Below are 20,464 nucleotides of genomic sequence, written 5' to 3'. Positions count from 1 at the left end.
GGGGTGCAGAACTCAAATTCTAGTAAGACCAGACTTAATGGTCTGACCGAGACTGAAGGAAACTCGGAAAGCATGGCCCCTGGATTCTCTATCAGCCTAGAACTAAAACAATTTCCAAGGCCAACTCTTCAGACAGGGATTGGACTGGACTGTGGGACATAAAGTGATACTCATGAGGAGTGTACCTCTTAGCTCAAGCAGATACAAGAGACTAAATGGGTAACTTCTGTCCGGAGGTGAGATGGGAAGGCAGAGATGGTTAGGAGATGGTTGAATGGACATGGGGAATCAGGGGTGGAAAGGAGGAGTGTGCTGTCATAGTATAGGGAGAGCAATTAGAGTCACATAACAATGTATGTATAAATTTTTGTATGGGAAAATCGTTAAAAAAAGAAATTATTAAACAATATCACTAATAACACATGCAAGTAAAATTCTGCTGCAGATAATTAAAAAATGGTTGCAGCGGTACATTGACAGGGAACTGCCAGAAATTCAAGCCAGATTCAGAAGAGGACATGGAATGAGGGATATTGCTGCTGACGTCAGATGGATCATGGCTGAAAGCAGAGAATACCAGAAAGATGTTTACCTGTGTTTTATTGACTATGCAAAGGCATTCAACTATGCAGATCATAACAAATTATGGGTAACATTGCGAAGAATGGGAATTCCAGAACACTTAATTCTGCTCATGCAGGACCTGTACATAGACCAACAGACAGTCGTTTGAACAGAACGACTGCATAGTTTAAAATCAGGGAAAGTGTGAATAGGAGTTGCATCCTTTCACCGTACTTATTCAATCTGTATGCTAAGCAAATAATCCAAGAAGCTGGACTATATGAAGAAGAACGTGGCATCAGGATTGGAGTAAGACTCATTAACAACCTGTGATATGCAGATGACATAACTTTGCTTGCTGAAAGTGAAGAGGACTTGAAGCACTTACTGATGAAGATCAAAGACTACAGCCTTTGTATGGATTACACTTCAACATAAAGAAACCAGTATGGATTACACTTCAACATAAAGAAACCAAAATCCTCACTAGACCAATAAGCAGCATCAAGATAAACAGATAAAATAATGAAGTTGTCAAGGATTTCCTTTTACTTGGATCCACAATCCATGCCTATGGAAGCAGAAGTCAAGAAATCAAATGAAGTATTGCATTGGGCAAGTCTGCTGCAAAAGATCTCTTTAAAGTGTTAAAAAGCAAAGATGTCACTTTGAGGCCTAAGGTGCGTCTGCCCCAAGCCATGGTACTTTCAATTGCCTCATATGCATGCGAAAGCTGGACAATGAATAAGGAAGACCAAAGAAAAATTGATGCCTTTGAATTATGGCATTGGTGAAGAATACTGAATATACCATGGACTGCCAGAAGAACGAACGAATCTGTCTTGGAAGAAGTACGCTCAAAATGCTCCTTAGAAGCAAGGATGGCGAGACTTCGTCTCATATACTTTGGACATGTTATCAGGAGGGACCAATCCCTTCAGAAGGACATCATGGTTGGTAAAACAGAGGGTCAGTGAAAAAGAGGAAGAGCCTCAATGAGATGGATTTACACAGTGGCTGCAACAATGGGCTCAAACACAGAAACGATTGTGAGGATGGAGCAGGATGAGGCAGTATTTTGTTTTGTTGTATGTAGGGTCGCTATGATTCAGAACCTACTCGATGGCACCTAAAAACAATAACGATGTATCAATACAGTCTCATCAATTGTAAGAAATGAACCACACAAATGAAAGATGTTTATAATAGAAGAGAGAGTGTGCAGACGGAGACAGAGAGATACAGGAACTCTCTGTACTTTCTGCTGAATTTTTCTGTAAACTTAAAACTTCCCTTAAAAAATTAAGTGTATTAAAAAATGGTCTTTTTAATAGTGAAATCATCTGACTGGTCAAGAGATTAAAGATGCTTAAACATCTAGTTCATCTGGATGACCTAGTTCAACAGTCTACATAACACAAGGGGCCTTTCTGTCATCCATGACAGGTGGAAAACTGGCCTCTCCTTGAATCCTAGAGAAGGGCTTCCATCTTCAAGCCACCTGAGCCCATTAGTGAAAATGCCTTCAACTATGTCTACTCTAGGCAGATACACAAAATAAATCTAATTCCTCTTCCAGGAGACCACCTAGCAAGTATTCAAGAAAAGTTATTATTCCTCTTCTTAATTCTCTTCTAATCAAAACAGCTTCATCTCTCTCATTCATTCCTTTCTAATTATAGCTTCTAGACCTGACTCTCACATCTATACATGCTCCTATCTTTCTCTTTTGAAATAAAAATCTCCCAAAAGTCAGTTCATTCATTCAACAACCATTCATTGAGTGTCCTTTATGTGCCAGGAGACATAATGACACTTGGAAGTCATCAATGAAGATAACAGTCAAAAATCCCTGCCCATGTGGCATTTATAAAAAGGGACTAAAAGGGACAACTCAGGATAATATGCTGGCCATGTCCTAGACACTCTGCTTTCCATTAATGTATCCTGAGCGCACAGCCACAGAAAAATCCCTAAATTGTTGTCACACGTGTCCCTGCTAAACCAGAAGTTCTCAACCTTTGTCAATATTTGGCACCTACTAAGTGCCACCAGCAGAGATACTAATTTAGAAGGTCTCAGATCAGCCCTGGCATCCTATTTCAAAAACAAATAAACAAACTCCCATGGGTGATTCTAATGCACACCAAAGGTTGAAAACCTCCATTTCTGGCCAAATCTTCCCATTTTTTTGCAAAAAAAAAAAAATAATACATTTTATGCATGTATAATACATTTCCTGGACCCAACATTCATCCTTATTATATTTTATCTTATGGACTCCATTTGTAATTTAGTCTTTAATTCAGTATACCAACTTTATTTCCAGCTTCTTATCATTTATGAGCTTAATAAGCCACCTGAGCACATCCACCAAGGTCACTGCTAAAGATGTTGCACAGAACGCAGGTGAGGCACACCACAAGAGCCCTTCCTACATACATAGCTGTATCCTTTGGTATAAAGACGCACACTAAAGTTTTTTATTCTCAGAAAGCAAAGAATTTTCCTTCTTTCCTAATATGAGCTTGCTCTCTTGGTCATGGGTTCTCCAGCGAAGAAGTTTCTTCTTAACATAGCTGCATTTTTTTTTTAACAGTAGACGATGTACCTTTCTTGAGGAAGTGCTTTATTTGTGTACAAAGAAACGAAATACCTTCCATCATCAGAGGCAGTGCATATTTTATTTAAAAAATTAATTGCCATTTACTGAGCATCTACTAAGTGCCAAGTGCTTTTCATAAATTACTTTATCCAAACTCATAGTAATCATGCAAGGCTTTTATCAGATTCCCCATGTACTGTTGTTGTTAGGTGCCATCATGTTGCCCCCAACTCATGGTGACCCCATGTACAACTGAATGAAATGCTGGCTGGTCCTGCAGCATCCCTGCGATCGGGTAAAGATTGGACCATTGTGATCCATAGGGTTTTCACCAGATTTTTGGAAGTAGATCATCAGGCCTTTTTTTCTAGTCTGTCTTAGTCTGGAAGCTCAGCTGAAACCTGTTCAGCATCATAGCAGCACACAAGCCTTCACTGACAGATGGGTGGTAGCTGCAGTGAGGTGCATTGGCCAGGAATCGAACCCAGGTCTCCTGCATGAAAGGCAAGAATTCTACCACTGAACCACTACCCCTACTCCATGTACTGTTGTTGTTAGGTCCCGTGGAGCTGATTCCAACTCATAGCAACCCTACTACAACAGAATGAAACATTGCCGGGTCCTGCACTGTCCCCAAAATCGTTGCTATGTCTGAGCCCATTGCCACAGCCACTGTGTCAATCCATCTCATTGAGGGTCTTCCTCTTTTTTGTTGACTTTCTCTCTACTTTACCAAGCATGATTTCCTTCCCTAGGGACTGATCCCTCCTGATAACATGTCCAAAGTACCTAAGACGAAGTCTCACCATCCTCACTTCTAAGGATCATTCTGGCTGTACTTCTTCCAAGACAGATTTGCTCATTCTTCTGGCAGTCCATGGTATATTCAATATTCTTCACCAACACCATAATTAAAAGGCATCAGTTCTTCTTCAGTCTTACTTATTCATTGTTCAGCTTTCGCATGTATATGAAGCAACTGAAAACACCATGGCTCGGGTCAGGCACACCTTAGTACTCCAAGTGACATCGTTGTTTTTTAACACTTAAAAAAGGTCTTTTGCAGCCGATTTGCCCAATGCAATATGTGGCTTGATTCTTTCATGGGTGTCCCCATGTACTAGTTGGGAACATTACTAATGGCTACACTTTTTAGAGCAGTAGCTATATTCCAGGTTCAGAGAGGATAGATAACTTGTTCAAGGTCTCAGTAAATGGAGTAGCCACTGATTCAATCCACAAACATTGAGCGCATACTACACCAACATGTAAATTAAATTAGCATTGCATGCCTACAAAAATACCTGGGTGAGACGGCACAGTTGGCAAAAAAAAAAACATACAACACATGCGTTATTTGCATAAAAACACGTAGTTGCTGAGATTCAGCAGTGAACAAAAGAAAGCCCCTCTCCTATTAAACTTACATTCTCCTGGGAGGAGACAGACAATAAACAAACAAACATGTAATACATTTGCTGGTGATTGTATTCTGAAGTCAAATAAGGCAAGGTAAAGGGAATAAAGACTGATGAACAAACAGTATTTGTAATTTTAGACGGGGAGGTCAAGAAAGGTGTGTCTCACTAAGAAGGTAACATTTGAACAAAGACCTCATGAATGAGACAGTGGGTCATGTGTAATCTAAAAGAAACTCATTCTTCTGCTCAGGAAGGAGCAGCAAGTTCAAAGACCCTGCCAGTGTATCTGGACAGACTAAGTGAAGGAGTCACATGGCTAGAGGTGAGGCCAGTGAGGTGAGGGACAAGTGGATTATGGAAGGGCTTGAAGACCACTGTACTGACTTTGGCTTTTACATTGAGATGAGAAGCCTCTGGAGGTTTTGCACAGAAAAATGACATGATCTGACATTGTTTTAAAAGAATCACTCTGGCTGCTGGGGAAAGAATAGATTGCAGCAGATCAAAAGCAGAGGTCATCTAGGAGGCTACTACAACAGTTTACGTGAGAGATGACAGGGGCGAGGGACAATTGTAGCAGTGATGAAGGTCATAAAAAAGGTTGGATTTTGGAGATTTCAAAGGTGAAGTTGTCAAAAAGTGCTGATGGATTCAATGTGGGATACAAGGACTTGTTGGTTTGGGGCCTGTGCAATCTGAAGAATAGAACGACCATTTACAGAGATGTGGAGGTCTGAGGGAGGAGAGGGTTTGCAGTAGGCGGTGAGGACAGAAGTGGTTCCAAAAGTTTGGTTTGAGACATATTGAGTGTAGAGCCAAGATCTGAACCCATTCCTATCTGTCAAAGACTACACATTTCCACTTTATACCATTATATCCTAAGCAGCAGTAACATTAGCTGGTTTTTTTCATCGAGTAACAACCAAAAAAAATTGTAAAGTGTGATGTGAAAGGTAACTGCATATGAAATCCAGCAACTGTAGTAAAACTTAGAGACAAAACTAGAGAGAGAAAATGGTGTTGGGTTGTAGACCTCTGGGAGACAGTGGCTGGGTATACCTCACTGGCAGAGTGGGCCCCATAGAATGAGACGGCAGTGCAATCAGGGCCATGTCCAGGGCCTCTGGAAACTTGAGCAGGCTCTAAGAGAATGTCAGGAGAAAGCATGTACAATAGAGAGGACTTCCTCCCCACGCTGTTGCCCTTTTCTGTGCAAGGTCAGTAATACTTAAAAGCAACACCATGGCTGCACATGATAGGGAGGGAATAAAGAACACCCTCCAAAGGCAATATCTTAATCTGGGCAAATTAGTGATGAACTGGGAATAAGGACACTGGGAATGGAAATGTGAAGATAGGAGAAGAAGAGAGCAAGAACACCCCAAGAGTCTGCCTCTTGAAACTCCTTTTCATCCTCTCTAAAGCAAGCCACATTTCGACAAGCAGGGGTCCCAGCAGGGCCTTCCACCCCTCTCCCTGCCCTAGATGAGCTCATGCCCTTCGAGTTGTCAAGACCTATGACACAGCCTGTGGCTTTCTAGGGTTAGCACTGGGCAAGAGCCTGCCTATACGTGCACATGGGTGGACGGAGGGAGCAGTAACCAACCCTGAAGCTTCTTTTTCCCCAAACAGTCCCAGAGCACTGAAGAGATGGAGAAGAACCAGGAAAAGGCATCTTGGCTATGAAAAATAGAGAGGAAAAGTAGAATTGTATCATGCCAGGGCTACAAGAGACCTAAGAGTTCAAGCCCAGAGAGGAGATGTGACTTTTCCAAGCTCACAGAGCCAGTTAGTTAGAAGCAGGGTCAGCCTGGAACTCAGGACTCTATGCTCTCTCCCTCTCACCTGCCCCCCTCAATTCCCTAAGAACAACAACTTAAGCTGGAAGGAACCTCTTCACAGAGCTCATCTTCCTCTTGACAATTCTCAGGATGAGAATCAGATGCTGAGACATAAAAGTGGGAGAAAGACCTCCCAGACAGGCCCCCATGATAGGCCACATGGCTTGAAGAGTCCAGCTTAGGAAGGCCAAAACCTCTTTACTGCCAGGAAGGGATGTGGGTATCATTAAACAGTATTTCCGTGCAACAAAGCCTTTCAGGAGCTGGCCAAATCATAGATGAGCCACAGCTGTAGCCTCAACTACAAAGCACTCTCCCCACACCTGGCCCCAACTTCTTCCTCCTCCAGTTGCAACTTCCCTACTGCTGGCCACTAGTGGCCCTGGTGGACTTTTCTCAGGGCCACTGAAGGTAAAGAGATTTAAGACAAGGCTTGTAAGGGTTGGTAGTTGGGTCTCATCTTTGCTTGGATGGGTTAATTAGAATAAAAGTGAGCCCGATTTCAAAGAGATTTAATTTTAAAAATCTGGATATATAGGGGAGGTTACTTAGGAGCTTATTCACATCAGAAGGTCTATTCCACTTTGTAACAAGATTGACCACAAGGCTGGGCAGGGAGTGGCTGTCCTCAGTCTGCACTGAAACACACAGCAGCACACATCCACAGGCATCAGGAACAGGTTTCTCCATTCACAATGTTCACTGTGAGTCACCCAGCTAGCATAGTGGAAAATGACACAGTCAGCATCTAAAATTTATAGAGATGTGAGCTGGGGGACAGATAGGAGGGACAGGGCCTCTGCCACTGGTTTGAAAGTGAGTTCATGGGAAAGGGGTGTCTTTGGGCTACAGCACCTATACAGTTCACTGTCTTGCTTTCACAGGTCTCCTCTAGTGTCTTTCCACTGTGGCAATAAAATTGGTCAAAAGGCACCCTTTGTGGAGAATGTGCTCAGGGAAATCAACCCCTCTTCCTACTGTCCTCTAGCTTTGCTTCTGGAAAGGTTATCAGTTTTGGTCTCAAGCAAGCCTGAGTTCAAATGCCAGCTCAGTTATTCACTAACTGGTTCGCCCTGAGTCTCCTAAACTCTGTAGGTTTCTGTTTTGTCAACTGTAAAAGGGAGATAATATGACATTTATGTAAAGTCCCACGGTAGCTAGCATACAGTAGGTACTCAAACGGTAGCCATCATTATTGCTCAGCCACTGAGTGTGTGTGCTGGGCAGTTCTGTGTGGAATAGGACTCCTGGATATTGCAGGATCTCATCTTGGAACATGGAGGAGTTTGGAAAGGAAAGTTTTAGGGGATGGGCCATTCCAAATGAAGCATTGTGTTTGAAAAGTAGTAAAAAGTATGAAAGATTATAAGAGAAGCAAAACTGCAATTTTCTACCATAGTCTAAGGGGAAAGTTCTGAGAAAATTATTGACAAGTGGAAATACTAGCCTGTTGTACTCTGATGTGCAAGAACACCTGTGAAATGATAACAAAGTAAGCAATCCTTTGTTTTACACTCACAATGGAAAGGCGTGAATCATAGAAATTATTAAAAGAATAATCATAATCATTAAAAAGGCAAGAAAAGGGACTTTTTAATCATTTAGTCCAACCTTTCATTTTGCAGATGGAGAAACTAAGGAAAAAGAATGCCATTACCCCTTCGCTGGTGACCTGCCTCTCTTGTCATTTGATGTGAAGTGTGGCTCTGAGGGTCTGAGAGAGAAGCCCAGGGACTTTTCTTCCTGAAGACACTAGCCTGGCTTGTGTTTGCTGCTCTGGAAGCTGACCTGCTTCTGAAGCCTTGCCTTTCTGGAAGGTGCTTCAATGCACTTTGAGTGCATTAACAGGGTGAGGATTTTCAATCAACCCTTTCTCTTTCGTGGTATTAGTGCTACTGGTTGACTTGTTAAATGGAAAATACCTGGACTGTGTCATTTCCTCCCTGCACATGCTTATGCTGTTCTTGAATTCCAAGGTCTTTTTCCATCTCATGGGATGCAAAATATTAGCAGAAAACTGAGATTCTGTTTTTCCCATAAATTAATTAACAGTCTAGCCAGGTTTGAGTTTCCTGATCTTAGAAATAATGTTGTCTTTTTTTGTTGTTGTTGTTATGTTGGCAAGACACATTACACAAATTTATCTGTAATCCAATAAAATATCCCATCCTGCTTTTCTGATATAACTGACAATAAAAACACTTCTTGAATGCTCACATTCTAGTTGGGATAATATACTTGAAAGGTTAATTAGCAAATCAAGGCCATATGTGATTAAATGCTCTAGCAACTCAGAGGCAAAGATGGGTGACATTAATGTGATCATAGAAGGCTTCGGTGGAGAAGCTAAGATTTGAGCTGAGACTGGAAGGATGAGTAATATTATTACTGTGAGCCACTGAAGGGCAGGAACCATGACTTATCATCTTTGAAAGTTTCTAAAGAGACCATGTTTCTGCAGTGTCTAACCCAGTACTCTGCAATAAATGTGTGCTGGATTGAATTTATTGATAGCTAGAGATAATAGAAGCAAGGATGGCAAGACTTTGTCTTGATTACTTTGGATATGTCATCAGGAAAGATCAGTCACTAGAAATGGACATCATGCTGGGTAAAGTAAAAAAAAAAAAACAAAACAAAACCCATTGCTGTCAAGTTGATTCTGACTCATAGTGACCCTACCGGACTGAGTACAACTGCCCCATAGAGTTTCCAAGGAGCACCTGGTGGATTTGAACTGCTGACCTTTAGGTTAGCAGCCACAGCACTTAACCACTATGCCACCAGGGTTCCCAGGTAAAGGGTCAGCAAAAATGAGGGAAACCATCAATAAGATGGATTGAAACAATAGCTACAACAATAGTCTAAACATAGCAATTACAAAGGTGGTGCAGGACTGGGCAACGAATCCTTCTGTTATACATAAGATCGCAATGACTTGGAGCCGACTGATGGCAACTAACAGCAAAGGTAATAGTGGAGAGCTTTCTAGGCTGGGTAACAACACGAACAAACCCACTGTGTAGAGAGAAATAAGCCTTCTGTGTTAGGAAACCACAAGAACAGTCAGGCTGCAGGAAGACTTTCTGTTAAGTAGTGAGAATAACAATGGCCAAAGGTAAAAGGGTTATGCTTTACCCTATGGCAATGATGGGAAACCCTGGTGGCATAGTAGTTAAGAGTTCAGCTGCTAACCAAAAGGTCTGCAGTTCAAGTCCACCAGGCGCTCCTTGCAAACCCTATGGGGCAGTTCTTCTCAGTCCTATGTGTTGCTATGAGTCAGAATCAACTCGACGGCGACGGGTTTTGATGGCAATAAGGTGTCACAGAAAATTTTTCATCTAGAAAGTAAACAGTATATTAAAACACACACACACACAGAACTAATAGACAGGAAGGATAGGAGGGTGAAAATGGGAGGCAGTTTAGCCTGCGGTTAAGCCCAAAAGCTTAGATTTGGACATTCTGGGTTCAAATCCCAGTTCTGCCATTTTCCTGGCTGGTGATCCTCAGATTAACTTCTCTAAGCGTCAGTTTTCTTATATATGAAATAGAAATGATAATAGTACCTATTTCACGGGATTGCTATAAGAATTAAATGAGATAATTCATGCAAGGTGCTTAGTTAGCATAATGCCTACCATGTAGTCAGCTCTCAATTAAGTGACAGCTAAAAGAAAGGCACCAGAAGCAAGAAGTACCATTTTCCAACTCACTAGAATGTTTCACTAGTCCCCTTTTGAAGCAGGCTACATAGTCAATATTGTATAGTTGTTAAATTAAATTATATCCGTATTCTTTTAGACTGGCCAGCTATAACTCTTTCATACTCAAGACATGCAATGTGTTAGGCAGCTAAAATTGTATATTCAATTCTAGCACCATCTTGCCCCATCCTCACTGCCCCAACCAGGACTGAAATGAAAAGAACTAAAAAACTTTCTAGAAAGTTTTTCTGAAAAACCTTTGCTAGTCTCTGATGAGCCTCTACACAGTGATATTATGTTCTAGATCACCAGTTCCCAAACTTGGGTGGGCAGGAGCACATAGTTACTACAAAAAAAAAAAAAAGAACAAACTCATTGCCACCGAGTTGATTCCGACTCATGGCGACCCTACAGGACAGAGAAGAACTGTCCCATAGGGTTTCCAAGGAGCGGCTGGTGAATTTGAACTGCTGACCTTTTGGTTAGCAGCTGAGCTCTTAAGTACTGCACCACCAGGCCTCCTAGTTATTGCAGGAGGCCTACAATTCAATATTGTCCATAAATGAAAAATTAAATAGTATGTCGTGTGTATATGCCTATATTTTTTCAAATTCTGTCCTGATTAATAGATTACAAATTTATCGTCAAATGTTACTGATTTAAAACAACGTTTGGTATTATGTATTTCCTCAATCCACAGATGCTGAATATACCACTACTACCATGTGAGGATTTTTAGTATCTTTTGACGTTATAAAGCTGACTGCCTGAGTTAGTCATCAGGAAAAAGCATAGGAGTGACAAGAAAAAAAAAATTACAGACCACCTGTCTTTAGATGATATGGAGCTGTGTGCCAGGGTCCAAAATAAATGCCCTAGAAATATTCCAGCAATCAAAGCTGTTAAAATAAGCAGAACCATTGCCGTCAAGTCAATTCTGATTCATAGTGACCCTATAGGACAGAGTAGAACTATCCTGTAGGGTTTCCAAGACCGTAAATCTTGATGGAAGCAGACTGCCACATCTTTCTCCCATGGACAGCTGCTGACTTTGAACTGCCGACCTTGCTGTTAGCAGCCAAGTGCTTAACCACTGTACCACCAGAGCTCCTTAAAATAAGCAGAAGGGTGTCAGAAATGGTCTTTTCCCTTGACGTCAAGACTCTGGAAGAAATTTTCAACAGCAAGAAATAGAAGTTGGCTCTCCCTCCCCTGTCCCCCAAAACAGACGTCAGTACACAAAAGGATAAAATCTCTGAATGCTCAGAATATTTATCCAGAGAAGAAGCACTCAAGAAAAATATCAGAATGTGAACATGATTAAACATTCATGGTGCTTCCACGTAGCGCTTACCTGTCCTGCCATTCAGGAGAATTGGTTTGCCCTCCAGTTCTCCTCTCATGGGGACAACGGTGATCTTATACTCAGTCCCAGGATGCAGACCTGAAAACACACAGCCGGAGCAGAATGTGAGTACAGGTTCCGGACCCCCATGCCAGCACTTCTCTCTCCCCTGGTTTCTCCTGTGACGGGAAGAAGAGGGCCTACAGTTCTCACCCAGAGACTATCCTCCACCTAAAGGTGGATAGAGAGCTGCAGGACCAGTGGAATAGAAGGCATCATCAAGGGGGCTTATGGGCCAGGAGCAGAGGGTCAAGATGATGAGATAAAGTTGATCGAGCTCCCATTGGTTTTCTGGGGCACCTAGCACTTATTTCCCAATTTTATTTACAGCCCCAAATGTTTTTCTGCTCCCAGTAATCCTTTTCCCTCAAAAGTTTCTTCCCTCCTCATTGTAATAACTGGTCTAGGTTTTTTTTTAGTTATTTCCCTGTAGAAGCAACTTGACCGGTTGTGCCTCTTGACATACACATTCAGACTCCATTAGCTAAATTCAGGCAAAGGGCCATGTGTGTGCAGCACACACTTATCCTCCATCATCACCCCCACTCCACAAACGTGGGGAACCCCAAAGAGTCCTCTCAAGACTGAACTCAGCACAACAAAGCCCAGAGGAGGATTTACCACAAAGCATACAAGCCTCAGGGCTCCTCACTTGCCCAGGCCCCTTCAAAGGGCTTGTACCTAATTTGGTATTCATACTTGTGTATTACTTTTCTCAAAAAAGGCCATGAAAATTGTATAAGCTTCAGCCATCACAAAACTTGATCCACCCCTGCATGGCCCTGTTTCCTTAGCAGCCATCTGATTTCCAGCTCTCCACAGCATTAGCCCAGTCATCTGGGACCAGGACCCTCCTCACCCCAAGACCCCTAAAAGAACTAATTGCAGTGCATGCTGCTGAACAAACCAGTCTCTCTTCTTCTCTCTCCCTCCTCCCTCCTCCCTCTCTCTCTCTCTCACACACACACACACACACACACACACAGACACAAGTTCTTCTAAAAGGAATTTCTGTATGCCATGAAATCCAATGTGAGACACAGACACGGTCCTTAAGAGGGTTAGCTAACCTGGAGAACGTGTCAGATATGTGTAATCTTTTACCAAGGGTGATCTGAGATTCCAGAGTCAGCTCTGGGATGTGGAAGCAGAGTCTACAACTCCAGAGTGGGTTCGTGTCTGAGAGTTTCAGGAGTGAAGGCTTAGGTTTGATTCCTAAGGACCCAGTACCCTCGGTGACACACTTGAACAGTGGGGATGCCTGTCCCCTCTGCGTGCACAGTCCCTGCCTCAGCATCTGCAGTGAATACCTCATACCCCCAGTGTTGGGCTCTTACCTGTGATGTCATATCGGCTCTTGGGGTCATTGCTCTTGGGCACAGTGACCTCAGCCACCTCCTGTCCTGTCAGGGGGCCGTACCGCAGTTTGTAGTAATCAACCTTAGTTGGGGGGTTCTCCCACTCCACATCCAGGGAGTTCTCCGTCTCGTCGGTCACCCAGGCAGTGCCAGCCACAGCAAGGTCTAGGGTAGGGGTTAGGGAAGCAAGAGAAAGGAGTTAAGAACAGAGGTTCTGCTGGACGGTCGGCTACCAAGTCAGCTCCCCTTCTGGACACATTGAAAATCGGCTTCACCTCAAGCCACAGTCCTCAACATGTGCATTACAGCTACCAAAGTAGCAAATAATCTGCTGTTTTTCAAACTGTCCCTTGAGGACAAGCTCTCTTCCTGGAAAACCTCCGCTCCCCCATCCCATCCCATCCGATGCCATGAGCACCCCCGTCACGCTGACATGGGCCATGCACTGAACCGCCCCTCTCAGTCCAGCCATCTAAGCCACTTAGCCCAGACTGCACCAAACTGAACATTTCACCCTTTCACTACAGAGTCCTGCCCTCACAGGCGCAGCCCCAGGATGAGAAGTTCAGGCCCTGCCACGTAAAGTCTGGCAACTGTATTGCACATTTTCTAGAGTATAACTTGGTAATACAGCCAGCTACTTCCTAAGTCTCCCAAAATAAAGCCTTCGCCTCTCAAATTCTCCTGTAAGGATTAACCTCAGGCAAAGCTAGAAAGTAGGTGAATTTTAATTTGGTGCTTCTGAATATCCTTCCTGCATCTTCTACCAAATTTTAGCATTTCCACCAGCTACTTGGTGTTCTCACACTGCCCAACTTATCCTTCCAGTGAAGAAGGAGAGTTATTGCGGACATTTATTCATAGTAAAGTATTAATGGAGAAATGTTTCGCTCCTCCCTAGAGTTTTCCACTCCAAAAAAAAAAACAAAACCGAAATTATAATGATTAATATAAAGAAATGAACTCTGTATTGAGGCAAGAAGATTTGCAAGGGAGAGGGAGGACTACGTCCTTTATGGAGCCCTTTAATTCCAATAGCCACGTCCAGGTCCTTGAAGTTTGGTACAGGGAAGACAAGTCCCCCAGATTCTCAGCCTTCCTCCCTTTCTGGGTCACAGCCCTACCTTCCCCTCCATGGAAGTGGTCCTACCCAGGCTGACTGACCACTTGTCAAGGATGTGGCTCAGAGAATTTGTGCATCAGGCAGGGGGTGAACTCAGGGATCTCAAGATCCATCCCTCCAGCTTCCAGAGCCTCTGATTCACTTCGTGTGGATAAGGTACTTCATGGAGCCTTTTCTCTGAAGCATTTCCTCCCACCAGGTGGCTTCCACCTGCTAGCCTTAGGTCCCGTTTTTAGAATCCTTGTGAAGATAAGAATTCCTTGAGGAACTCAAAACAGGTCAAGAAAAGAGTGATGAAAGTGACTCAAGGATTGTAGAAGGGGCTCTACATGGCTTAATGAGAAAATGGGGGGATTTTCCAAATGGAAAAGCAGGGAGTTACCGAAAATGTTCAGATTATTATGGAGATAAATGTTTCTCAGTTTGAGGGTCCCCTGAGGAGCAAATAAGAATGGGTTTAACTTGAATCAGATTAGACAGGAAGGCAATCTTCACAGCTGTAGGAATTTACAAGCCCCTGGATCAAGAAACCAAGAGGGGTTGCTGAGAGTTTCAGAACACATGCCATCATTCCCTGGGGCGCGTTGAGCACTGTCCTGTCTGCAGCAATAGATAAAAAGGTGAAAAAGAGAAAAGCAGCCCGACATCTGGGAGCTGGCCTGGCGCTCACAGCTAGGCCTTGGTGTTTTTCTGTTGAATAGAAACAATTTCACAGAACATCAGCATTAGACAAGGCTACTCTGCGACTACGCTGGAGCAAGATAAAAATAAGACCACTCTGTAATCATGTGTGAACCCAGAAAAGAAACACGAACATTGTCCAAACCACAAAAATGACTAAACATCCCCATCCTGACTAACAGGAGTGGCTGCTACTTCTTCCCGACTACAGCTTTAGCCTTGCTCTAGTCTTCCCTCTTTCTAGGTAAGATTCCTTAAGATGTTGTTAATTGCTGTCGAATCTACTCCAACTCATGGCGACCCCAGATGTGTCAGAGTAGACCTGCTCCACAGGGTTTTCAAGGCTGTGACCTTTCAGAAGTAGGTTGTCAGGCCTGTCTTCTGAGGCACCTCTGGGAGCATTTGAACCGCCAACCTTTCAGCTAGTAGTCGAGCGCTTAACCATTTGTGCCACCTCTTAAGATAGCCAAGCATAAAATTACCCTCACTTCCCCTTGCATGGAACCCAAAGAAAATCTCTGCTTCCTTATAACCCTCCCCGAAATTATCTAATACAAGCCCAAATTCTGTAACAAATCCTTTCTAACACTCTCTTACTAAGACACTACATCTTTCTCCATGGTGTGCATTCTCCCTTGCTGCAACAAGCAATAAGCCCAACTTGTTCAACTATGGGGTGTTCCCGGTGGTCTTTGGCTGAAGGACATTGACAAAGGCAATCACAGACTGTGACCCCAGGATGCCAAGTCCCTCACAGTCCTTTCCAACACTGACCCACCGTTACTCCACGCTACCTCCACCACCAACACAGACAGGCAGCCTGATGTTTCTGAGTGCCAAAGGCCCTGTCTCTGGGTATTTCTGCATCTTTCTCCATGAGTTTAGGGAAGAATGGAGGCAGCTCATTTCTACAAGCACTAGAACAGTACCTGACACATGGTAGGTGCTCAATAAAAATGTGTTGAGTGAAGGAATGAATTGGAGTCACAAAAACGGCTAAGTTTCTCCAAACCCTTGAAGAGCTAAGCTGCTTTAAGAACTTCCATGATGAAACAAGGATTTCTAAAAAGTAAGCAGTGATGCTTAGCCTTCCAAATACTTTGGTGCCACACTGGATACTCTGCTTGCCCCTCCAGATTCAGCCTCCACCATTTTCCATCCTGCTCTGTATCCTAGGTGATGACCTCCATAAACTACATCAGCTTGGTTCCCTTTCCCTCTAACTTCTGGATAGGTTCAGCCAGTAGGAGTCATCAGCACATCAGAGGGCAGGAGGAAACAGCAGTCAGGCAACTGATCCCCTCACTCCCTCCCTGCTGGGGCCTGGTGGACTCCTGCATCCTTCTACCAAAAGCACCCCATCAGACAGCTCTCTTCTACAGCTCTCTCTGGGTACCATTCCTTGCCCCTTCAGGGTGGGGTGGCTCCCTACTGATGCTAGTCCAACCTCTACCCACACCTTTATAAATCGCCTTTTAACTAAATTATCTTCATTACCTGGTTTGTGCTGTTTCCTGCTGGGATGAATCTGACCGATACAGGTGGCTTCAGCATAACCCCTGTTCCAACCTCCACTCCCTGTAATCCCAACCTGCTGAATGGTGTCAGAGGCTCAGTGAGGGTCTGGGGACACAGGTGTATCCCTTGATTGCTTGTCTTGGGTGCAAGGCAATCAGACCTTACTAATCTCAGGGACAGAGAGGACCTTTTGAGTCCCAATCCAGCAGGCTGCCATCACTGGCTGGGAGGACCCAATGAGCAGGTAGAGGGGACAGAGCACTGGGACTCTTCTCTGGAACTAGGATTGTAGCAGCCATGTTTTTCAAATCCCAAATCAGGTCAATGGCCTGACTAGTACAAGTGCATTTGTGGGCACAATGGGAGAAAACGTTTGAAATGGGGCCTCTCCAGGGCCACGTGGGCAGCTGGCTGCGTCCTCACCTGTGGTGGCGAGTAGATGCTGTGGGCTGCTGGAAACCTCCTTCTTCACATTGTGCAGGGTGACTATGTACTTGGTTCCAGGCAGCAAACCGTGCATCTCATAGCTGTTCTGCTCCTTGGGCACTTGGATCTTCTTCACAGGAAGTTCCTTCCCCATGGGGTAGTAGCTGAGGAGGTAGTGATCCACATCCCCAGAGGGCTCCCAGCTCACTAGCAGGGATTCCTCAGTGCTCCTGAGCAGCTGCAGGCCCTGGGGGGAGACCACTGGAGGAACAAGCGGGGGAGGGAATAAGGGAGTGAAGAAGGTGGGCAACGAGGGGAGGGAATTCATAGCCAATGAGTATATACTGAACACCTACTAGTCCCAGGGTGGTGCAAATGGTTAGGCTGCTAACCAAAAGGTTGGCAGTTAGAGTCCACCCCAGGTGCCTCAAAAGAAAGTGCTGGTGATCTACTTCCAAAAAGTCAGCCATTGAAAATCCCATGGAGCGCAGATCTACTCTGACACACATGGAGTCACCATGAGTCAGAACCCGCTCTATGGCAACTGGTTTACTATATATGTAACACTACCGGGGTGGCTGTGGAGAATGCAGGCAGAACCCGTAGGAGGCCCATTTTTTAATCCCTCCCCCCACCAGAATTTATTAGTTGTCTGATTGGGAGGCAGTACTGACCCACCCACACACAGCCATTAGATCACATAAGACCAACGGTTCTCAAAATTCTGGCCCCAGATCAACATCACTTGTTAGAAACGCAAATTCTCAGGCTCCACCCCAGATCTGCTGAATCAGAAACTCTGGGATGGGGCCCAGCAATCTGTGTTTTAACAAGCCAGCGGATTCAGAAGTAGGCAGGTTGCGATCCTGCCTAAGACAGTGTATAAATGATGGAGCCCAGGGGTGCAGGGAGAGATGAGAGTCAGGTGGGCCATGGCGCATCTCTGCTCTCACCCTGGGCACAGTCGAGGCCTGTGAAGCCCTCCTCGCAGTAACACTCTCCCGCGTCGCAAAAGCCGTGGCCGCTGCAGTCGCCGGGACACCGCCGCTCGCTGCAGTCCTCCGAGATGAAGTCCTCGCGGCACTGGCAAACGCCCCGCACGCACACGCCGTGTCCGCTGCAGTTCTCGGGGCAGGTGGGGTAGCCGCAGTCGGCCCCAACGTAGGGATCATCGCAGAGGCAGCGCCCGTCCACGCATCGCCCGTGGCCGCTGCAGGCCCCGGGGCAGGCGGGCCGCTCGCACTCGGCGCCCTCCCAGCCTTGCTCACAGCGGCAGCTGCAGGTCGCCAGGGAGAAGGTCCCGTGGCCGCTGCAGTGGCGGCTCAGATCTGGGGAGGGGGAGGAAAGACAGTAGGCTGAGGATTGAGGGGTCTTGGGCGGGGACCTCCTTCCCTGGAGACCGGAAGAGCAGTCTAGTGATTTCTGGGGCGCTGTACAGTTCTTTCTTTGGGGCAGAGTGGGGCTCTGGAAGGGAGATAGGGGGGTCTGCCCTTTCCAACCTGGGTCAGATGCTGTGATCTGTGATATTTGCAAACTTTTCCTCCTGTCTGTGCATGAAAAGCTGCCTGAACCAACCTTCTTCCCTTTCCCTTCTCATCCCAGGGGCTCACGGGAATTCTAGTTCCTTCTCCTCTGAGTGGTGGTATCTATTTAGTATCTTTCTATGAAGGGGCCTTAAATGCCCCAGCCTGGATTCCAGCTGTCAGCTTACACTAAGGGATGGGCTTCTTATCCCTTTGGGAGGCAAGTGGGATCAGGGCTGGGCTGGAGTTTGTGCTTCTCCTGGCTGGATGGGGCTGGATCAAGCAAGGCTGGGTCCTGTGAAATGAGCCCAAATTGAAGCCCAAGAAAGTGGTTTCAGATGAAACTGTAAAGGCTACAAAATAGCCAGCCCAATCTCAGTAAAGGGATATTGGGGAGCGGATTAACCTAGCTCCCCGTCTCTGACCCTATACAGCAAGAGCAGTTGGAGTCAGTCAGCCCTCTTCTCGGTCCCAGTTCCTGCTTTGCAGGATTATATACCTAGGATCTGTCTTTCCATCACAGCTGCTTCTCACCACGGGGATGAACCTAGGCATGACTAGGGCATAGTCACGAGGAAAGGAACGGGCTTACTAGCGTTTTCAGACTCCCTGGTACAAACGCTTATGAGTCTGGAGTCGGGTATGAGGCATCTCCACAGACCCGTTTCTAGATGGCTGCTGCTCTGAAAGCTCGAATGAGAAGCCCCCTCATGGCTCAGGTGCCTGTGAGTGAATGTGAGCAGCAAACTAGGTCTTCCGCGGTCTGCTCTGCCTTCGCAAAGAATGAGCCATCCCGCATGGGGGTTGGGGACATTAGGGAAATTGGCTGGGGAGAGGGGTCATTCTGCCCACTACAGTGGTGAAGGCCCATGTCACCTCCTGGTGACAGAGGAGGCAAAATTTAATGGCTTGCCCGGGCTGGGCTGCCTGCCTGTAAAATGGCCTCTAGGGGCTTTCTCATTTGGAAGCTTTAACCTAGGAGTCTAAACTCACTTCAAGAGCTTATCTCTCCCTGCTTAGGCTTCCAGATGCCTCCTGGAAATTGTGCCAATGAATAAATGAACAAATAGCAAGGACATAGCTCCCCAGAGAAAACCCAGAGTGAGAGGTGGGAACTCTCAGAGTGCCCATGCAGACAGTGGAACACCTGGTGCTCATGAAAAGTTTGTTGAATGAATACTAGGTGGCAAGCTCACCAGCAGCGCCTTGGCAGCAGTGCTGGACACTACACTGCACCTTCATCTCCACCATCTCTTCCTCCAGCTTCTTCACTCGGGCCACTAGGTCCTGGACACTGCATGCCAGCTCGCAGTCCTTCTGTGGCATCTGAAGGCGGATGTTGTGCCTGAAGATGATGTTCTGTTCCTCTCCGGCCTCCTCTGGAGCCAGAAGCGAGGCCCCATCATCCCCGAGGGGCTGAGGTTCAGCCTGCACTTGGACCAGGGCAGACTTGGGCACGTCAATCTTGTAGGTGTGGCTGACAGTGACCTGTTGCTCCTTGTTGCTGCAGCCCTGGGACTCAGGAGTGGCCGGGGCTGAGGCTGCCAGGAGTACGGAGCCAAGTAGGAGCCCCAGGGGGAAGCAGATCATAACCTGGAGACCCATCCTTGGAGAGATGGGGAGCAGACCCTCCAGGAGACCTGTGTCCAGAGAAAATGCAAAAGAAGGCCATGGAGGTTTGTTGAGGGAAATTGGCCTTTGTAATGGACTCCAAGAGTCCACAAGAAGCTGAGAAATCAGCAGAAAGAGCTCATCCTCTATCTCCTGAGGACCTGAGCCAAATTATTTTCTGTTCCTTACTCCCACATTGTACATTCCTGTGTCCTGTCTTTGCTTACACCATTCACAGTACCTGGGGTGGTCTTCTCTTCACTTATAGTTCTATACTCACCTACACTTTAATAATAAGAACTACTACCTTGTATGGAGGGCCTACTGTGTGCCAGGCTTTGATCCCACTAATCCCTAGTCTTTTCAACAACCCTAATATCATCCTTCCTATTAATAATAATAATAACTGTACATAGAGCACTTGCTGTGTGTCAAGCATTAATCTAAATGTTTCACATAGATTAAGTCATTCAATCCTCATGACTGGGATTACCCCCATTTTACAGACAGGGAAGTTGAGGCACAGCTACCTTAAATGACTTGCCCACAGGCACACAACAAAGAGTGGCAGGATTTGAACCCAGGCAGTCTGACCTCAGAGTCCATGCTCATCACCACTTTGCTACCGTGCTTCACACAGATGAGGAAGCTGAGCTTGGAGAGGTTGAGCAAGTTGGCCTG

The 20,464-nt window shown here is 45.5% G+C and overlaps 1 protein-coding gene across 2 annotated transcripts in view; it reads right to left on the bottom strand.

Moving 5' to 3' along the window:
- The window catches only part of TNN (tenascin N), a 78,671-nt gene extending 58,870 nt beyond the window's left edge, over window positions 1-19,801 (bottom strand). The window contains exons 1-5 of one of the 2 annotated variants that reach the window (XM_004372842.2): window positions 19,369-19,801; window positions 17,603-17,977; window positions 16,647-16,910; window positions 12,881-13,066; window positions 11,493-11,582 (exon numbers count right to left, since the gene is read on the bottom strand). In XM_004372842.2, the coding sequence (XP_004372899.1) occupies window positions 11,493-11,582; window positions 12,881-13,066; window positions 16,647-16,910; window positions 17,603-17,977; window positions 19,369-19,777 (1,324 nt within the window). In that variant the 5' untranslated portion in view covers window positions 19,778-19,801. The remainder of the gene's footprint in view (window positions 1-11,492; window positions 11,583-12,880; window positions 13,067-16,646; window positions 16,911-17,602; window positions 17,978-19,368) is intronic. The other variant, XM_004372841.2, reaches the window with a different exon arrangement.
- Between the last annotated feature and the right edge of the window lie 663 nt (window positions 19,802-20,464).

The sequence above is a fragment of the Trichechus manatus genome, unplaced genomic scaffold (genome assembly GCF_000243295.1).
Source record: "Trichechus manatus latirostris isolate Lorelei unplaced genomic scaffold, TriManLat1.0 scaffold00021, whole genome shotgun sequence".
NCBI lineage: Eukaryota > Metazoa > Chordata > Mammalia > Sirenia > Trichechidae > Trichechus > Trichechus manatus.
This window is presented reverse-complemented; position numbering and strand designations above follow the sequence as displayed.